This window comes from Anopheles merus, chromosome 2L, assembly GCF_017562075.2.
Source record: "Anopheles merus strain MAF chromosome 2L, AmerM5.1, whole genome shotgun sequence".
NCBI lineage: Eukaryota > Metazoa > Arthropoda > Insecta > Diptera > Culicidae > Anopheles > Anopheles merus.
Genome location: NC_054083.1, coordinates 40,813,282 through 40,833,996, shown reverse-complemented (window position 1 = coordinate 40,833,996; position 20,715 = coordinate 40,813,282). Strand labels below are relative to the sequence as shown.

Here is a 20,715-nt window from a genome sequence, read left to right as displayed (position 1 = left end):
TTCGCCATTTGCGAAACACAAAAATTGCACCCTGATGTGTGGAGGTTTTCCGCGTTCATCATAATCAGCCTTGTTAGCGTGACCATTGCGGGGGGCACACAAGGGCACACACCAGGGGGAACGACATATGATACTGCACGAGCGTGGGGAGCGCGTGGAGCTACTATGCGACGTCGTTATGGTTACTAATCAGATATGCATCTAAGGTCAAGTTCAATGAATTGATTCTATTTATAAGTTGAAATGCGATCACAAGCAGTTGGAGGTGCAGTGACCTGTAGGCAGTTAATAAATTTACATTTACAGAAATATTTAGTATTCTAGAAACAAATTTAAATAATCGAACTAAGGATTCGTCCAACTGACGTTTCAATTAAAACTAATTGCTCAATCGCTATCTATCGGCGGAAGCAGACACTTCATGCTGTCCGTAAGATACTGGGACATATTGTGCGACATTTGCATCGTTTCTTCACCCGTAGAAAGAGTGGCTAGATCTTTATCAGCTTCCTCCTCATGCTTAATTTCCAACCCCAGTGTTTCGGAAACGTCGGGAATGTCCTGTATCTCATGGTACTCGATCACCGTGCCTTCATTATCCTTCCAGAAATCGATGCTCTCGTACAGCTCCCGCATATCGGCAAATTGGTCGGCGTGCTGCTGGCACTCAGCATCTGCTATCACGTAACATTTGCTATCCTCCGACATTGGTTCATTTTCTTCTTTCTCTATAACCGATTCATTTTCTTTTAACAAAACCAAAGAATTAAATTTATGCAACTCATTTAAAAGCAACAAATCACTTACCTTGTTTCGTGGTGGGATCGAAATAGATAGGCAGCCTGTTGCCAAAGAACTTCTGCAACTCTTCCCTAGCCACCGGCCCATAGTTACCAGCAATATCGTCACCGTAGTTCGGTGCCGGCATCGTTACCTGGTCCACATACTCTGGCGGTATATCGACGGTCACATTTTCCTGCTGGCAAATGCTATTGCGCAGGTGCAACTCGATCTTCATCTTCTCGAATATGATTTCCAGCCAGTTGTTGTGGAACTCTTCCAGTTCCTCGCCCACTGGCCACTCAAAATCTTTCGGCAGCGTGCAGCAAACCTTCAGCTCAAAATCATTCTCGCGCTCCTCGTGCCAGCAAAGCCACTGGTTGAAGAAGTCACAATTGCTGCCCAGGAACTGATGATGGCAAAAGACCCGGCAGCCTGTCCCTAGTTTGGCCCGTTCCGTCTCTTCCAGCGACTCGTCTGCGCACTGCTGGAAGCCATTAATTTTCAACATCAGCAAAAAGTCCTCAACACGATTGAGCAGGAAAATGGTGGTATCGCCCGTCCGCCATTGTTCCACCATTGCCGGCACGTTGACGATGAGCCGGGTTTGATCTTGATTCCAGCACAGATAATCCACCAGCTCGGTGTTTACCGCGATCCAGAGCTTTAGCACGAAGTGGAGCTTCAGTAAATCCGATTCCGGGATGGAATCGTTATCAATTGTGATGTATTCCATTTGCGTTTTTGATACTTTTCGCACGCCAAATTACGATTCGAGGAGGTGCCGCTGAGGATGAAAAACTCACTAACCCGATACATGGCATGATTTGACAAATTTGGCCTTTTCCCCTTCGTTGCCATGGTAACGCAAAGTAAAGGCCGCCAATTTTAGTGTCCGTCGCGGGATGCTGCGATGACGTTTCTCCGAGAAGGTTCTTATTTCCCCCTCCCCCACCGATAAAATCGCACTATTTGACATCCTCCATTGAGATGTCATTTACACATGTAATTTTATCTCATTTTTAATCCCGTGGATTTCTTCTTTCATTGAACAATTTGGAAACGCGGTAGCTCAATGAAAAAGATAAATGCTTTAATTTTACTTCATAAAATAGTACACCAGCAAAGCGATCAGCAAAACGATAACCGTGACCAGCCCTCCGACGACCGGCAGATTAAGCTTACCTTCAAAATCATCTTCCGTGCTGGTTTTACGCCACACCTCCTCCTCCCCGGCCGGGCGTTGTTCGTCCTCTTTCACGGCAGGCACTAGCTCGACATTACACTTGAGATCCCTCGCGGTAACACCTACATCCAGAATTTCCTTTATCCGCACCAGCGGCGTTTCGACGCTTTCCTCCGGGAACAGATAGTCGCTGAACTCTACCGGAAAACCGCCCGGGCCCTGGCGCACCGGAAAGTACACGCGGCGGGGCAGCTCGTTCAGCGTAATCTTGTCCTGCGGCGTGTCCTCCGTCTGCACCAGCGAATCACAGTGGATTTGAATGCGCGACATCAGCGACCGTACGATGTCGGTGACGATGAAGCGTTCCGCTTCGGCGAACGTGCATCGCGAGTGGATGTAAATCTGTGAGCTGACGATGCCGTCGAATTTCAGCGTACCCTCGAACTGCTCTATTTTTGCCTCGCTCGCGGAGAGTTCCGCAGACTGCAATGAAAAAGAGGAAACATATTATTCTACCTGAACGATTGCTGTACCACGCGCCACAACCTACCGTCGGCAGATAGACGTTTGCCAGGAATTTATCTTGATTTTTCATCGTCAGCACACCCTCGACGGTGTCGGCGCCCAGCTTCGGCGCTCCATCGAACAGAATTTTCGCATCCATCAGCTGCCCTTTCAGCTTTTTGGCACATTCCGTCAAGTTTGCCTCCGTGTCGTACTGTTCCTGGCCTGCCTGTTGCTTCAACGGGTACACCTCGTCCGTCTCGAAGTACACGTTCAGCTTGTGCCAGGTCGTTAGGCGCTCGACAAACTTCCAGTCGCACGGCAGGACGGTCGGACTTTCCGCCGCCAGCGAAACGGTTTTGCAAACGTGCGCTTTGCTGCCGGACGAATAGTGCAGTACCAGCTTCTCACCCTTTTCTAGCTCCTCGCACGTGCCCATCAGCAGCGGGTTCGCATCGAACGTTGCCTTCATGCTCATCAAGATGAACTTGATCGAGGATAGAAGGGTCGGCTCTTGGAACACATTCTTCGGGTGGATCACAAAGATGCCCATCACGTACATGCCGCCCGGCAGCATTCGGGTTGCATCTAAAGCGTGCTGCGCAGCCACCGTTGCGTTTAGCTTTTGTGAATCGTCCGCTGTTTCTTCGTCCGTGATGCGGCTCGCGTGGACAATGTAATCCTTTCCGCCGGCCGACGGTTGCCCGATCAGCAGTCCCATGCAGACTCCGGCCTTACGGCTGAGCTGGCGCAGATAATCCTCCACGAACGATTCGCACAACACCGAACGACCCATGCTGGAGCCTGGACACCGCTTTGCGCACCGAAATTTTGTCCAAACGAGCAAGATGCGATGATCTATAGAAGTTTCGAAAACTGTTTTAAACCTAACATCTGCTGCAAGTTTTGCTCTTTTTCACGAGATGCAGATTGTTTTCCCCGGCAAATGACGTGTCGTGTTTCGATGACGTGTCGGGTTGGCGACTTTCTACTGCATAAATGTGTGCAATGTTCACGTTGGCATGTTTATGTGTATGCTTCGATCTTAGGAAACCTTTAAAGAAAGTGAAATGTATTTTAAGAACAACGCTAAAAGCTGGCACTCTTTGCATAAAGATTTTGCAAAATTCTTACCCACTTTCGCTTCATTTGTAAACAAACTTCTGCGAACAATTTGACATTTCTCTGACAACGATTATGTGCAGTTCCCAGTTTGGCCACTGCAATGCCGTGTGGCGCTAGCATCGGAAGCGAGGTGGAGAGATTTTTCAATCGCGCGATTCAAATTTGCAATGAAATGCCGTTATTTCAGTTCAAAAGCTCATTTTTTTTTCATTTCCCGCGCACAAGATGGCAAGAAGACAAAACACCAATCACGTTGTAAACCTGTAATTATCACTTTATTTCTTTTTTTCCATTTAAACAGTAAATAAACTATACACAGTAATCTGGCTTATTCGCAAATAAATAATTATCAAAGATCATTGTTCGTCGTGTGTATGCGGTCATTCGACAATCCGATGCCGTCGTCCCTTCCTGCTTCTTTTGATGCCACCTCGGTGCTAATAAATTAATTCGTCAGAGAATCATTTTGCTTCGATTTTCATTCGTTTCGCATTCCGGGCCACAGATCTCACGTTCGACAGTTGCCATCGCAGTTAATTACGGACCAGATCCAATCGACGTAGTTCGGCACCTTGGTGTAGATACCGAACTTGTTCTGCTTCCCACACCCATCCCCAAAGCTCGTAATACCATAGATCGTCCAGGGGCTGTTCAGCTTGGTCGCATCGCGGCACAGCAACGGCCCTCCGGAATCGCCCGCGCACGTATCGATCCGGCCCCGCTTGTGCCCGGCGCAGAACATATTCTTCGTGATCGTATAGTCGTGATACACCGCCCGGCACCGTTCGTTCGGTACGATCGGTACCTCCGCCTCGTGCAGTATGTCCGTACCGGCGTCATCGTTATGGCGCTTCTTGCCCCACCCAATGATGGTGCAGGTGTGCCCGGTCGGCAGCGCCTGATATCGCTCCGGCAGACAGGAGTACCCGATAAAGTTCGACCGTTCCACTTCCCGCGGCAGCTTCAGCAGTGCCACATCGTTGTCGACCGTTTTCTTATCGTACCGTGGATGCTTAATGCTCAGCTCGACGCGGAACTCAATCTCCGTGCCGTCCGATTGCTGCAGATTGTGCTCACCGAGCCGCACGAACAGGCGCTTGCGCACGCAATGCGCAGCCGTTAGAATCCAGCGCGAAGAGACCAACGTTCCGCCGCAAAAAGCCTCCTGAAAAGCGAGGAAAGAGTCAGAAAGAAGAGATCCATCAGTGAAAAGGATACCAGTCACCTGTGCTCCCTCCCCTCCTTCCCTACCTTAAACCGATTAAGTATGGCCACCTGCCAGGGCCACTGTCCCCGGCGGCTCGTTTTTCCACCGATTATACGCAGCATGTTGTAGAGATAGTTCTTCTTTGGCTTGTCACGCACCATCGGCAAACCGCAGGTCAGCGGCTGGGGCAGGTACTCCGGCTGCAGCAGACCCCGCCGGTTGGAGAATATCTGTGCCGACAGGGTGGATGGCACCGAGACCGTATCGCTTCGACTCAACCCATTCGGATGTGGCCTTCGCGGTCGGCTGGGCCGAGGCGTTGTCGTCGTGGTTGTGGTCGTCGTTGTGGTGGTGGTGGTCGTGGTCGAAGGTGGTGCCGGCGGTGGTGGCAGAATGATGTTGCGGCTGTTCTGGTACAGCTGATTGCCGATCCACTCCTCGCAGAAGCTGCCCTCGGTGTAGCAGTAGGCAATCTCTCGTATGACATCGTTCCCACAGAAGGACGGGATGCGGCAGCGTCTGCAAAAAACAAGAGGAGAAAGATTGCATTCATATCTCTGTCACCACCAGCATCATCAATAGTCGCTCGGACTTACTTTAATCTTCGCGTTGTACACTTGGCCGTACACTTGGTCCACTTGCTCCACTTTGTGTAGGGGTTCTCCACCTTCCGCGGCATCTCGAAGACGGCTTTCTCGCGTGCTCGCCGCTGTGTCAATGCAGGGCCGGACTTTAGCATCCTCCCGGTCTGCTCCTCATCCTGCTCACTGGACGAACTGCTCGTATCGGTTGAATCGTCGTCCACTTCACGCTTAGCCGTTCGAGCCTCCTCCTCGCCCGTGGTCGCGGTGGAGAAGGACTCCAGCAGCTGTTGTTGATAGCGCTGCGTACTGTTGGAATCGTTCGCCAGCTTCTCCGTCGTGTGTGGAAAGGCATCTCCTTCGTGCCTGTGCATCATCTCCGGCTGCAATCCAGCGTGTTTGCTGCTGTTCGACAGTGGGACAATCGGACGCCAATCTTCCTGGTCGTCCGTTTCGGGGTACTCCTCCCCTTTGCGGTTCGAGAATCCCGTTCCATCCCGATATAGATGGTCGTAGTAATCCTCAAAGTAATCGCTCAACTTGGACGGTTGCCTTCGCGGCAGATGAAACTGCTGCTGCTGACGGTGGCGAGGATATTTCACAAACTTGTGGGAAGCCGTCTCGTACCCATTGTCGTAGTGTGGGGCCAGTGCCAGGCTCGGCGATAGAATGCGCTTATCATCGAAATCGTCCAGATTGATCAGCAACGGTTTGCCCTTGATCATCTGCGACAGTAGCTCCTCCTTGCGGTGAAACGACGGATACTTGGACGGACTTTTCAGTATGACGTAGTCGGTATCGCTGTCGGAATCATCCAGCTCGTCGTCCTCCTGGATGATGATCTTCTTCTTCTTCTTCTTATTACCATGCTGCTGAAGCTGCTTCTGCACGTGCCCGTCGAAGTTGACGATCGTAAACTGGTTCAGCGGCAGAGCCGAATGATGCTCCTCTTTGGTGTCCTCGATGTGGACGGTCGGAATCGGTGGAATGTGCAGCGGGACGCAACTGATGAGCAAACAAACAAATAAACAAACATGAGCATAAGGAACGTGTATCTGGAAACAAGGGCCACACTGCTTACATGTTCTTGGGACATATCCGTTCCTCCGTCTGGATGTGATTGCCACACTTGCGCTTGGCGATGCAGTACCGCTCCCGCTTCTGGTGGCAGTAGTAGTCGCACGGTCCCCATTTCGTGAACGGCGTGAAGAGGTGCGGATTCAGCCGACGCTTCCGGTGCGGCCAGCCGGCCGATCCGGGCTTGATTCGTCGCGGCGCCGACGACGGGTACCGGCGGTGTTTAACGATCTTCTTCACCTTCCGGTAGCTGCGATCGATTCCGTCCAGCTCGATCGACGTTCCGGCCGCTCCAAATCCGGTCTCGCCGGTCGCCGGTACGGCCGACTGTTCGGGGATAAACAGTTGCGAGCGTGGTTGCGATTGCAGCTTCCGGGGTGTGAAATGTTTGCCATCGATCGTACCACGATCGGACGGCGTGGCTAGGGGTCGTATCAGCAAGCTGCCGCTACCGAACACCGGCGTAGTCTGTTGCTGAGGAATACTGTAAGACTGTGAGGGCGAAGCAGAAAGGGGAATGGAGATTTGTTAGAGTAATTTTTATCCGGCTTTAACAATGTAAAGGTTGATTGAAGTGCTGCAGTGCAAAAGCAAGGAACAAGAAAGAAGCCCCGAAACTCTTTGTTGATTGTGTAGGAAATCCTTCCAACAAAACGACAATTACCGACCACTCGACCCTTTTTTCTGTGCCGTAATTTCCAAGAAATGTTTCCCCCAAAACAACCCTCTCCTCACCCCAAAAAATCCCACCCGATTTCCAACGACGATCGGCGGTCGGAGATAGTCGACCCTCAAACAGACTCACGGATTATATTCACTGCGTCACGTCCTCCGTAGCCGTCGTCGTCGTCGTTGACAAAACTCCAGGTCCAGAGCAGCAGCAGCGCGCACGCGCGTGATCAGAAGAGTCCACCTTACTACTACACACCTTCAACTTGTCGCACCGCAAATGCAATCGTTTGTCCGTCTTTTACCGTCCACTTCTTCTGTGAATGGGTGGAGGCTTTCGGTCCTTTCGTCTTCTTCCCATTCCCATTCAATAAGCCAAAGCACGAGCCTAAGTAAGATTCATGAATGGAGATAGTACCCTGCACACACGCCTGCTTCTTCCCTCCCCCGAGAGCTGCAGGGCCCTCATTACCGAACATCATCCAACCCAGGTTTGAATGGGTGCCGGCATGCCGGCGTATTCGGTCGCAAGCAAAAAGGAAACAAACGAACAGAGACACGAACTGTGCGTTCCGTTTGCCGGTGTTACAAAATCGTACTGTAATCTGGTGGGTCTGCAAAATCGTTCCCCACCGCCAGCTCCACCGAAAGAGAACCCACCGGCACCCGTGCAGGGGAAGCATAAATTTTCAATGTTTATCGAACATTAAACGTTTCGTTCGCGGCATTCGCCAGGGTTGCGGCTGCTTTATCATGCCGTCCATTTTACTGCACACCGTTTTTAACTGCTCGTGGGTGCATCGTTTCACCACGGCATCGTTCGTTGCTGGTTGGTGCCTCAGGTGAGTGTCATCTTGCATAAAAACGTGTTCCTTTAAAGCTGCACCTCTGATACCTGGTTGTACCTGGGGCAGCAAAAGGTGGCTTATCTCACCCCGCAGAGTGTGTGCCTGCGTGTGTGTGTATATTTACATGCTACCGTAGTCCCAGAATAGAGGAAAAAAACTCACTCTCTCAAGACACTACAAACATGAAAACCTCTCTTAAGCGGGAAGACACTCATTAGGATTAAGTTCAAGAATCGCCGAAGCAATCTGGTCTACTTCCAGTTCCAGCTGCCAGCCTCACATTAAACGGCGGTGTAAACGAGGTGATGAAGACAGTTCCCGTACCTATAAAACTACAATTAAGTCGCATTCGAAGCAACGATAAGAGTCGGAGACACCGGCTCAATACGATCAAATTGCTCAATACCCGCGATCATCGGTATTCCGAGTTCCAAGAGTTGCTTGCGCGGAGTTGAAGTCACCACACCGCGGCTAAGCGTCCACGAAGTCCACGTTGGCGGACAGAGTGTGGGTCGATCGTTGTGGCGATTGTAGTAATGGTTGCGGTATGTGCAGGTGTGTGTGTGCGTGTGTGTATGCATATATCGTATATAAGCAGGTGTGTTTGGGAAGCTGCAGAGCGTCTGGGTTCGTGGGTGGGTGTGGTCCTTCTATTTGGACTACGGAAAAGATGGAAAGTAACGCAAACAACACACCGACCAAACCACCGTACGTCATCGACAGCAAACACATGGGGCTCTGGTCCATAAAGTCGTCTTAGCTTTGGTACGTAAAGCACGGCAATTGATTTACTTTCCGGGTGGAATTACGCGATCGTTAAAACGCAATAAGCTTCTAGGATTAGAGGTTTGTTAACTGATGCTTATTACGGTGGACAGTTAATGGCTTAATCGTGGATCAATTGAATCATGTGCCATAAGCCACCAATTTCACAAGCAAGCAGATCACGTGCTATATTTCTAAACATGATAAATCGACACGTTAGCAACCCCTCTCCATCTCCATACAGCGAGTAAGACAATTTATGCTCCTCAAATACAGCTGTCCATCGGAAAACAATCATCCATTCATCATCTGCTCCATTCAAAAACCTTAAAAACCCACACTCGTAGTGTAGAAGAACTTCATTGATAGTGGAGAATCGACCCCAAAATGACGCGATACTGTGCAAGGGGGGAAAAAAGGAGAACACTGTTCCAACAACGCTCTGAACCCAGCGCAAGTGGGTTGCAGGATTTGCATAAACGCCCTGGCGTTGTGTGCCAACGCGACCGGACTCGTCGAACCGTCAGGACGCCAAACGTGCCAAAATAGGGAACGGAACTATAATTTATGAGCGGCTCAATTTCTAGGTTACGTTATACGGGGTTTTGCATTTCGTGTGCTGCATGCTATCGTGCCCGCATCGAAGAGAAACTTGCTGTCAGATGCAGAAGGAAGCAGTTTTGGAGGGAGACCCGGAGATCAGGAGCATCAGAGAAGATCAGACCTGAAAATGAACGCATCTAGTTCTCATCATTTATACTCCTAGTGGTACTTGCATCTATCTTGTAGTAGTCGTTCACCAATGGATACTATCCAATAAGTGTCCCTATCATCTCTGCACAATAAATTTAATCCTCTAAGTATCTATAAATTACCAGCAACCTTCCTGAGTGGAAACGTTAATGAAGCTCTCTCACAAGCCATTCCCTTGTTGTTGAATCGTTTCGCTTGCGATAAGACATTAGTTAGGCGAGTCATCCAAAATAAATCACCAACCCACCAAAGCCTAAACCATCGGCACAGTCTCGGCCCGAGCCTCTCACCCATCGATCGACCCGCTTATCCGGCGAAGCACTCCGCTAACGTACGATGCGTAAAGCTCGCGCATTGGACCACAGGTATTAGATCGTAAATTAGTCCTTTTCATCGTTACCCGGTCCGACCAGTTCCAGCGATTGCGTTTAAACGAGCGTAATGGTGCGGCAGCTCTCAGCAGGTGTCACAAGCTTCGCGAGGTCGCGATCGCTTTTCGTTGCAGTTTGTTGCAAATAAAAACTACTCACAACATTGCATCGGCAGCACTCATTTACAATCGTTGCGAGTGTACGGCGGGGGTGTGTTACACACGTGAAGGATCATATTTTTTCCAATTAAAATGTAACCAAATGCAACTGTTCTACGCCCCAAAGGTCATCCGCTAGCCGGCTGTCACGATTGGGCTAGGGAGGTGATCTTTCTCGAGAAGTAACGATTTGCCCGAGCTTGTTATGACTCGGTGGCCCGGTAATGTCATTGCCAGGCGATAATTATCATAATTATCACAATAAATGATTCCGCGAATTCCAACGCGGCGTGATCTTTCGCTTTTGCCCAGCAGGTGGGGAAGCAGGAACACTGTGGCGTGAACTATGTCATTTTGTGTCATTTCCCACTATCATTATCGGATGTGTTGTGTAGTGTGCGACACGGAATCATTTATCTTACACAGTAACTATTGAAATGTCATCCTGATTAAGGCCCAGCGAGTTATGCATAACGGCGACTTGGAAGTCGCCGATTTGCACCTAGATTCCTGCTAGTTGTGCCAAGCGATACTATTATAAGCAATTTGAATGTAAATAAGTGCTTGTTTGTCGGCTGACATATCGAGACTTCTGAAGAAGTCATTTTTGTAGTCTTCCATTCCGGCTTTGCTAAACTAAAGTGCCGATAATTGTTACGACCATAGGTAAAGAGGTAACGAAATGGTTGTGTTATCATCCACATTTAAAGATTAAGCACGATCTCTACACCGCAACATACCAAAGCCCCGTGTCTGATCTCCGTTTATGTAAATGAATCCATATCTTAAACTCTGAAGTCTGTTCTGAAGATTAATTTCTGCGATTCTGCGTTAAGCCTTCCTCCACGAAGAACAACGCGGCAATATAAATATCGTACCAATCTTCTTCACCAAAAAAAAGGAACACATTCACAACATTAGTCCACTTTAAGCTGAAACCTCCCCTTTCAAATTTATGACCCATGTCTGGGGCCCGGTATTAGCTGATAAGAAAACTAGTCATCTCGCTGTATCAAACTCACCGACCATTTTCGCACACTCCATAAATTAGTACGGCTTCCAGCCACACTACCGACCGGGCGGGCTAATTCGTGCGGTTCACCCGGGTTTCGGATTTCACACCCTTCCATTAATGGCCAATTCTGAGTGTACGTTTGTGTGCGTGCGTGTGTTTGATGATTCAAGATCGTTGAAACGTTTCGGAGTGGCTTCTTGTGCAAAGAAATCAGACCAAAAGGTAACAACTACTTCTCGAAACGAATTCATCAGATCTCGACCGGCAAGCGACGAACGCGGAGCATCCCACGCAAGGCCCCATCAGCACTGGGAGGGATGGCAGCCTTTTAGGTAAGCATCGACCTGGACATCCATCGGTTTACATCACCCATTGTACCCCAGTCCAGGGCGGTTGGATTGGCAAACCTCTCCCCAGGGTGGACTCCCCGCGGTGCTGTTTGATTAATTTCGACGGTTCCAATTTCTTCGTATCCAGCGGAGGTATAGTAAACATTTTTCCACCGGAAACCGGAGTCTACACGCTGGTGCGCGTGTGTGTGTGTGTGTGTGTGTGTGGCCAACCGGTATTCAATTAACTCCAAGCTTCTGCACTCGGCCAATGCAAATTATTTCCCTGCCAGTGGCAAGCGCAACCACCGCCACCACCGTGATCATGTCCCATTTGCGATCACCGCTGCAGTACAAATAATAATGCAGCGGCAGTTTGTAAAATGTGCCGAAATTAACACCGTAAATTATACCTATCCCGCGGCGTGCGCACTTTGTGTTTGTGTATGCTCGGGATGCTGCTGCGTAAACGGAATGCGACGGCTGCCCAACACAGCCAAAACCCACTCAGATATCGCAGCTGACAACTTAACAAACACATTGACACTCGATCTTCATCTTCGACTGAGAGAGAGCGAGAGATAGACAGAGAAAAAGAGCAGGAAGAAGACACGATCTCTCGAAGAAGCACAATTCATTCATAAAAACTTCCCACCCTCTCTCGGCCCAACTTGGGATGCCCTTCCGCCCTTGCAGCCATAGGGGGTTTGCCAATCCTTTCAGATGTAGTGTGGCTTTATTTATTCATCTCTGTCGTTCCGATGAGCGCGCAGTTTGTGTTTGTTTTTTTTGTGAGGAGGGGGGAGGTGGAAGGCGATTTTTTGGGGGTGTGCGTATGTTTGCTTGGGGTGAGTTTCGTGAAGGTGAAAAAAAATAAAACCACAAAACCATACGGTTACGCATGTGACACAGAAAGAGACACTGTTCGCCCACAGTCGGGCTGGCGGGAGTGTCGGGAACTTCGTCAACATGACCGCCCTCCCCTACTAGAGCGGTGATTATAAATCTTCGTTTGACAATCATTAGACTGTTTACGTTTCCGAACGCGATTTGGCGCTAGACGTGAGTGTGAGTGTGTGTTCAGGGCGATCCTCTCCCATGTGCAAGCCAACGCGCATGATCTCGCAAGCCATATGGCCCGAGCACCATTGGGAATTTGTACGAGGTGCTGGCGGTGTTGGAGTTCCCCCGAAACGCGTTCGCTCCAAGGATCGGTTCGATCCGGGGGCGAATGTTGACGCGTGAATCCATTACGCCTGTTGGCGGAATAGTTTAACCGGTCGTACACGTATTGTTGAACAAATGCTTGATGTGACGCGATCTACATAGGGTGCGGGCTTGGGTGCCGCAAGCTCTCCAGTAGAGTGTGCTCTCCGCAAAGCCTAGCCAGCTCGGGCGTTGGAGGATAGAAGGCATTTGCCCGAGCACTTCCGAAATGGAATGGGCGGTAGAAAGGGAGGGTCGTGTACGCATTATTCATCACCAGCATGGGGGGAAACAAGTTGCTTGGAAACACGCCGTCAACATGAAGCCCGAAGTGTTCATTTTGCACTCACTTGGACGGTTGACGTGTCAAAGTACATCCTCAAGAAATTACAAAAACAGATACTCAAAACCACACCAACATCGCATCAAACTGTTGCAAATTGTGGTCCGTGTCTCAAGCAACTATTGCTTGTAAAAAGCCTTCTTATAATGCACCAATAGTGTACAAAGAGCGCACGAGACATCACGGTGCCCTTTTGCGCGAGACTTCCATACCCGAACGGGAACGTGAGCGTGACAGCGCCGTGAATGATTTATACGACCCGCACGAATAAATCAGGGGCTCCAGCTGGTCTCCGGGGGTTTGGGGTGCATAGTGCACAATCGTTGGAACAACCAGCAACCGGATTTGTGCGCCGGTATACCAGTTCGGTCGTGTATTACAGTGACACAGTGAGATTTGCGCCTGGGAGAGCTGGATGCAACCCAACTCCTCTGTTCCACCGACACAAGCGGGAGTCATCAGTAGTTGGTGGCCCTTCCAGTGTAGTCGCTGGAAAAGCAGGTTTCTTTACGTTCATTCATCGAGGTGCGCAAGAGCTACTGCCGGTGGAGTTGCGCCCTTCGGAAGCGCCGCTTTGTCTAAGACAGTGCTTAATGGCTGAGTGTGTTGTGTGGCTGTATGCACAAAAAGGGGAAAATGAATTGCTCTTCCAATTTATAAGATAAAGGGATTAATTTGAACATGAAAAGGGAGGTCCGATTGAACGCCGTCTTTTGGAAAGTATTGTTCTATTAACATCATCATCCAGTTTGAAGTTGCTCCCGTTGCTCTATCACTTTCATCGCTACACCAATCCGTACAGGTAGCTACATGTTTTCTGGTCCGGTATTGGAGTTTTGTGTTTTGTTTTTGCCATCTTCTACCACTTTCTCCCGGTCAGTTCATTTTTGTCTATTACCAACCAATGTCTCACAGACGTCTGTCTGCCTTCCCCTCCCTGAGGGGAGTTTGCATTGTCCCCGTTTCGCGATTCGCGATCACTTACTGAATTTCTCAAACAAAAGCGACAACTCGTTGGCTTCGTTCGACCGCCATTCGGACGGCCCTGGCAAAGGGCAAGAGGAGGATCATTACTTTCCATTTCGTTACCGTGTCACCATTAACACACACACACACAAACGGTGCTACACGGGATGAAAAATGGCTTGTGTTTTTTTTTCGGGGAGGAAGCGAAAAGAGAAACACTCCCTGGGTTACAAAACGATATTAAAAGTTGTTAGAGATCGCGCATAACTCCCGCCTGAAAGTGAGTGGAGGACATTTTTCAAACTCAAACTCGCGCCAGAGCGCTCGGTCCAGTTGGTCCTAATAATTCCCAAAAAACGCAAACACAATCGATGATACGTTAAAGGGCAGCAAATTTGTTATGACACGCTTCGAAATGCCACCGAAGGTCAGTTCACGCCGACAAATAAACAACGCGTGTGCGCCCTTTTGCGTCCTATCGCCCTGCGCTAAGTGTGTAGTGGATCAAGATCACGAATTAGCGCGCATTAGGGAGGCGCGCTACAAACGGCTTGAACGATCACGCAAAACCCTAGGTCACGGACCACGCAGCCGGTCCACAAAAGTAAGGTGCAAAATTGGACCCCCTTGTCGTGAAAGTGAAAAACGCTTTCGATGAAAGACGTGTGTGGCGGGAGAAAAAGGGATGAGGAGAATAAAATTTATGTGTTCTTTTAGAATGAAAACCTGCGGCGCCAGTGCGTGTGAGTGTGTGTGTGTGGTGAAGGGGAACCAATTTTCTAACCGGTCCAAACAAGCTGAATTATTAGAGAGAAAGGGAGAACGGTGGAAATCGGTTGGGACACACTCAACGCTAAGATTGGTGTTTTCGTCCCAATCTGCTCGGACGTTGGTTAAAATCGTCGCCGCGCCGGCAGGAAGGTGCACACCATCTCTAGACGCTGGTCGTGTGCACGCTTATAATTAGCCTTGAACATGACTGCAACATGACAGGGGCGGCGATAAGAAAGCCGGCGGGAGATTCATTAGCCGGACCGGGGCCAAATTCTTCCACCGGGGTGGGGGGCGCGGGTGGAATTTACATTTTGAACGCTTGCAATGTTGTTGCTGTCACGTTTCGGAAAAGAGGACAGAGGAGGGGGGAGGAGTGAAAGGAGAAACAGAAAAGTATTGTAATTCTTTTGTCCACCCCATATTCATACACAAAGTATGAGAGTGTGATAGTCAATTAATCAATCCATAAGTAAACGTTTTTAGCGTATACTATATGGGATGACACTCAAGTAGCGAAAAGCTATAAATACACGGTTCTCTCGGGACGCTTGTAGTCCGGAGTAAACAGGCTGCAAACAAATTGCTTGTAATGTATGTAAATTTATGCTTCACGGCATGAGAATTCAAACGCAGACAACTTCATAATGCGCGCTAATCCGCACCAGCGCGTCGGGCGCATTCTAAAAACCCGTTAAATTATGTGCTAAAACATAGCGCGTTATCTTTATAACCCGAACCCGCGTCTTTTTTGTTCAAATGCTTCTCACCTCATCTTTGTCCGATCCCTTCCTTTCGCCGTTGAACGGCGCCTACCGTGTACCCAAACTTGCTGAACATCCAGTCTCGCGTTCGTAGGCAAAGTTAACGTTAAAGCCATTGGCAAAAATATGACAGAAAATCACAACGACAGGACGCTAGACGTTCCCTTGCTCTAGCACTCGAAGAGGGGGCCCCGTGAAATCCACCCCAAGCCGTCAGACCACATTAGAGTCGCGTTTAGATCAAAGCCGCAAATAGCGGATATTGGGCCCATCTAAAGACAGTTTTTGCCTGCCAGGTCCGTGCGCGCGCGCACACTAGACACATCAGTTTTAATGGGAAAATGGTGTTAATTTTGATGTGCTCCGGTTTTACGATCCTGGTGCCACTGGCGGCTGAGTGTGCTATTTTTTTGTGCGTGTGTGTGTGTCTATTTGTTTCAGCCAGCTAAACACACAGTTAGACGCCGGGGCCACTTTATGATCCGCCTTACTGGGCCGCACACGAGCTTCAAGGGGGAATAAATTCTGCACGCTCCAGAAGTCACTCCATAAAATGCGAGATAAATTGTCCCTTCCCCTCTAACAATGGGGGCTTTCGTTCGCCTTTAGGTTTCAAATATTGCATTGTTAATAGCTAAAGTCTAAACGCCTAAAGCCTATGCCAACATTAACTGTTGATTATTATACAGAGATTTGAAGTACTGATTTTATAGACAGCTTTGGGTTAATAATAAGCAGCTCCTCAGCTGCAACTGCTCGTCCAACATTCTTATCAACCACAACGATCAATTACTTGCTAACGGCAATACATGCACACCTGTTCGGGCCTCGAACTTCGGAACATCGAATCATCGCCAATCTAATCAATGCGCAGCGTGTCGTCTACCATTCTTCACGCAAGGGCACTAGTTTTTTGGGAAACATTTATGCATTTGCTCTTTGGTCTTTTTCCCAGTCTTGCGCTCTCACGATCGTCAACGGTCCATCGATCCATCGATCATGCCTCGCTGCTAGATTACACTTGCCTTCCGCGTAGCACCATTCCTCGTGTTCGATCACGTGCTCCATGTGTCCAGCGTGTGTGTGTGTGCGTGTTGTGTATGCTTACCGCATAGAACATAAATCAGCACGAATCCAATCAGTGCCGCGCGACGAACCAAACCAAACAGTAACAAAAATGAGACATGGAATTCAATCAATCCTCATCGCGAGCTCATCGACCGGGAAAGCCGAATGATTTATGTAAATTGTCTGCGCGCGCATGTGTGTCCGTGTGTGTGTGCATGTATTGATTGTCTCCGGGTGCTGACAGGCTGCCGGGATGTGCCTCTAGATTGCATCAGCTGACCTTACCCGGTACGACCGTGGCAAGGTTTGCTTAATCTAACTGCCCCGTTGCGAATACTTTGGCGCCACACTGGTACCACGATCGCGCTTCCAACACAACTGCGCCTCATTGTTGGCAAATTTTGAAAGCGACACGCGAATTTATGTTGTCACTGATAAATTAATTTGACAGCTGCATTTATTTCAAACAAAACGCCGCGTATCTTACGCGCTCTTCCTCTGCAGCAGCACCGCTCGTTACACGTCCACGCAACGGACGGTTGAACGGATGTGAACGCACGGAACACCGGGAACGAGCGAGCCGCACGTGTAGGTGTTACATAAATTTATGAACTCAAATATTTAAACTACCCTCCTCCCTCTGCGCTTTTCACCATTCTCTGTTCACTTGTCACTTGCGCACATTGCAGCTTCTTCATCGCCCATCTTGCCATCCGTTTTCGGCCCGTAGAATGTATTAGTTTTGCAACATTTCCTGCTCCCCCTCGTGCGCTTGTTGATCTTCTGCTTAGCTGCTTCTTGATCGCACTTTTTATCTCTACACACAAACACAAAATCGATGATCATCTTAAAGCGCGGACCTTTCGAGAGGCTGTGCGCTGCCATTAGTTTGTTTGCTCAGCTCGATCGTCGCCATCGTCGTCGTCCTCGTTGGCTTCATCCCGCGTGTGTTGAAGTTTACCATTTCACGTTTGCACAAACGGGCCTGATCCAGATCTGCTGTCCGAGATCAAGATCATGCAGCTCTCGCACAAGATATCTATACATCGAAGATATCACCCGGTGTGGATGTTTCAACACAAGCCCCCCTCCGTCCGCAGCCACAGACACATCTGTGCGTGAACTCTAATATTTGATCGCCTATCGCCGGGGCAAGATCTCGCAGACGGAGTGCAAATGTTCCGCGTAGAATATCGAAATTTGTTTTGCATTGGAAAGAAATTTGATACCTTCCCGCTGGTTGTGTTGACTGTTTTTTGTTGCTCTGGGGGTTAGAGATTGGAGTGCAAGGAAGCATACACAACAACAACAAAAAACACAAGAAGAGCCAAGACAACATTTCCGGTTATAGCCCGGACAGCGTCGTGACTGACCGCGCCTGAAGCACAGCAAAATGTTAGTGCATATTAAGCGAACGGGTTTTGGTGCTGCTGTGGCCAACGTCTGTGGCTCGGGGACGGTGAGAGTTTTATGGTACCCCGTACCGGGATCCAATTTGTGCAACGTCCCGACGATCGAGAGCAGCACCCGATTAGCATGCGAGTTTTTATAGCAAATTTATGCTTATGGCCGCAATCAAATGATAATTTTTCGGAACCTAATTTTCGATCCTATTGGTCAATGTGTCAGACAAAGTTATCGGTGAGTAGTTTATTGTTTCATCAGCGGGCGAACTACAGTTCTAGAGAGGAAGTTTAAGCACTCCAGAGACCCGCAACGTCTATCCCTACTATTGAAACATCGAAGAACCCATCCCGTAATTACATCTGTATCCACTTCGCATCAGAAAAAGTTCAATCTCAAACCCAAAACCGTTTGGCTTCAATGTGTGGAAATGTTTGCCACATGTTTACCCTCAAACGTTTTGTAACGATAATCCAACAAATCTAACAACTTCTTATGCCACTTCACCGCCACTAATCGGACCCGAACAACCTTACCAGAATAGAATAAATAATTGGTATCCAGCCCCTCCAAACTGCTACCAAACTGCAGCGACGCAAGCCACCCGAACCCATTATCCACCATCTGTCCGCGAGGGGAAGGACTCCAAGAATTTTCTACCTCTCCCCCCCCCCCTGGGTGTACGGCAAAACGGGATTCTGCCCTAGCGAAGGGAACAGATTTATTGATATCTTAATGCTGCCGGTCCAAACAATTCCCAACCCAACGTCGTGTATCCACGTTCTCCTCCCACTGACAGCATAATTCATAGGAGGGCAGAGTCGTAACAGGCCGCCCCCTCGCCTTCGGGGGGTACATTAATTGATGCGTTCGATGCGTACGAAAGGGCGGCCGGGTAGAAAACAGTGGATGAGCCCCCTTTGCTTCGAGGCAGAAAACCTGAAAACTGAAATCAAATGATACTCTAATAGGTTTTTATTCGTTCCTATCGACAACTTTTCGTTCGGGGGATGCCCTTGTAGGAGATGTAGGGACAGGAATCCACACCGCATTCTATGCCTATGATTTAGAGGTCATCGATGATGATAGAATGTTTATCCGACGGACGATCGGTACTCAAACGAAAGCCAAGCGACTTGAGCAGAGGACATGGAAGAGAGTTAATCCCGCTTCGCTGCGGATGCACATGTCTGCCAGACAAGATCTTGCCACGATCATGTGTTGACGATCGACAGACGGTGGATGGTTCTGTACGAACGCAATGGAAATGGACACCAATGGAAAAGACAAACCCATTCAGCGACAAGAACCCATCGGCTCACGTTCTTACGTTTTAGTAGCATCGTCTTGCTATCAACAACTGTGCGTCTTCTGCGTTTAATGCTGCCGCACGCGTGTGGAGAACTTCCACCAGCGACCTCGTCACTCTCTCTGCTAGCAAATATGATATATGATCGTGTTTTGAAGAACTCGAGCTCAGCTCGTATTTGATCGATCGATACCGTACGCCCGTTTTATGCCCGTGTTCACTCTGTCAGCCGCTCGCTGTGTGGTCCAAGAGTACGCCTTCTTCCAGGGACTACTTCAAGATATTCTCCAACGTCAGCGGCTGGCCTCACCGCGCTTTCGTGAAGCGAAGGGCCAGTCCCAACCAGTACATTGAGGTGATATTTATAGACAAGCATTGTAGTCCGAACACCACCGTCTATCAAGGCCAGCGTTCGCGCGTGTGTGTGTGTGTTTAGGGCCAGGGAAATGTAAACCATTCCCCCTAGCACCACGATCAAGATCGCGTGCTCGTGCTGGAAGAGTACGGAATCCATCAGCAGCGACAATCTGATGGTTCGGGGGTGGTCCGTAATCGATTTCACAGCCACTTTCTTCGAAAGTTCCGCACGCCGCCGCCGCCGCCGCCACCGCAGGTTTTCCTTCACTTGTTTTGCCCAACGCCTGGCCAGAGGGCGCCAAGGTTCGTAAGCAATTCAACAAGCGTGTCGCAGAAAGTGTCAAAGACAAACCGCATTAGCTGCGCTCGGTTCCAGGCGCACGCGGGGCATTGTGCAGCAAAGTGGAGTGGATCGAAAGTGCAGCCACCGTTGCAAATGCTTTTTCTTTTTTTGTTGCCTTTTTTGCCAACTCAACGCTCGCCCCAATAGAGATCAATCATGCGTGGTAGGCTTTCGTTACGCACGTAGCATTTCCTTCCCCATGGGCCCAGTCCCAGGAAGTGATCGTCAGACCGATCGGAGCGAACAATGTTTCTCGGCTGGCGGCGAATTTGAGCCGCTCGCTGTTTGCTAAACCGATGACACGATGCCGCCGAGCCGAGCCTTAATGCGTAAAACATACGCCGCAGAGCAGAAAGCAAACCATAAATTGTGTCTTTCCAGCGGATACTGGACAAGAATGGAGATAATCCGCATTCATTAAACGACATTCGCGGACCATGCGCTTCCGGCCATTAAAATGTGAAATGTCGCTTACAAGTACGAGCTTGAGGTTATTGGCGTCTGCAAACTTAATGAGAATGTTGGTGGTTTTATAAATTGAATTTACATGTCCCCAGGAGTACTTTAGTATATTTCTTCAGACTTTTTTTACTGCGTAATCATCCAATGGGTGGTCCAATGGTGCATTATCGGGTAACTTCAATCGTCCCTCACTGTTTACGCATTCTTCGCATTGCTCACCGTCTCAGAAGCGTTTATACCCTTTTTCCTTATCGATTGCGTTGGATCACACACAAAAAATTCCGACACGTCGTCGGACCCACTGTGTGCGCGAGCGCGTGAAAATCGAATTAGTATGCGACCACTTTTCCTCGC

At 49.2% G+C, this 20,715-nt stretch overlaps 3 protein-coding genes across 5 annotated transcripts in view; all 3 read right to left on the bottom strand.

Annotated features, from left to right (window-relative positions):
* Positions 1 to 202: 202 nt before the first annotated feature.
* LOC121593797 lies at positions 203 to 1,781 on the bottom strand. The gene is made up of 2 exons (XM_041916489.1): positions 808 to 1,781; positions 203 to 746 (listed from the first exon to the last, which is right to left on the bottom strand). The coding sequence occupies exons 1-2, from the start codon at positions 1,514 to 1,516 to the stop codon at positions 388 to 390; spliced, it is 1,068 nt and encodes a 355-aa protein (XP_041772423.1). The 5' UTR covers positions 1,517 to 1,781; the 3' UTR covers positions 203 to 387.
* A 71-nt stretch (positions 1,782 to 1,852) lies between these two features.
* On the bottom strand, positions 1,853 to 3,656 carry LOC121593796 (protein odr-4 homolog). 2 transcript variants are annotated; one of them, XM_041916487.1, is made up of 3 exons: positions 3,605 to 3,656; positions 2,517 to 3,524; positions 1,853 to 2,449 (listed from the first exon to the last, which is right to left on the bottom strand). In XM_041916487.1, exons 2-3 carry the CDS (start codon positions 3,264 to 3,266, stop codon positions 1,880 to 1,882), a joined length of 1,320 nt encoding a protein of 439 aa, XP_041772421.1. In that variant the 5' UTR covers positions 3,267 to 3,524; positions 3,605 to 3,656; the 3' UTR covers positions 1,853 to 1,879. The 2 variants fall into 2 exon arrangements, with proteins under 2 accessions (XP_041772421.1, XP_041772422.1); XM_041916488.1 differs by having other exon boundaries at positions 3,609 to 3,649.
* A 193-nt stretch (positions 3,657 to 3,849) lies between these two features.
* Positions 3,850 to 20,715, bottom strand: part of LOC121592743 — a 37,042-nt gene continuing 20,176 nt past the window's right edge. For both annotated transcript variants that reach the window (XM_041914493.1, XM_041914494.1), the window contains exons 3-6: positions 6,465 to 6,952; positions 5,399 to 6,388; positions 4,847 to 5,321; positions 3,850 to 4,760 (exon numbers count right to left, since the gene is read on the bottom strand). In XM_041914493.1, the coding sequence (XP_041770427.1) occupies positions 4,104 to 4,760; positions 4,847 to 5,321; positions 5,399 to 6,388; positions 6,465 to 6,952 (2,610 nt within the window). In that variant the 3' untranslated portion in view covers positions 3,850 to 4,103. The remainder of the gene's footprint in view (positions 4,761 to 4,846; positions 5,322 to 5,398; positions 6,389 to 6,464; positions 6,953 to 20,715) is intronic.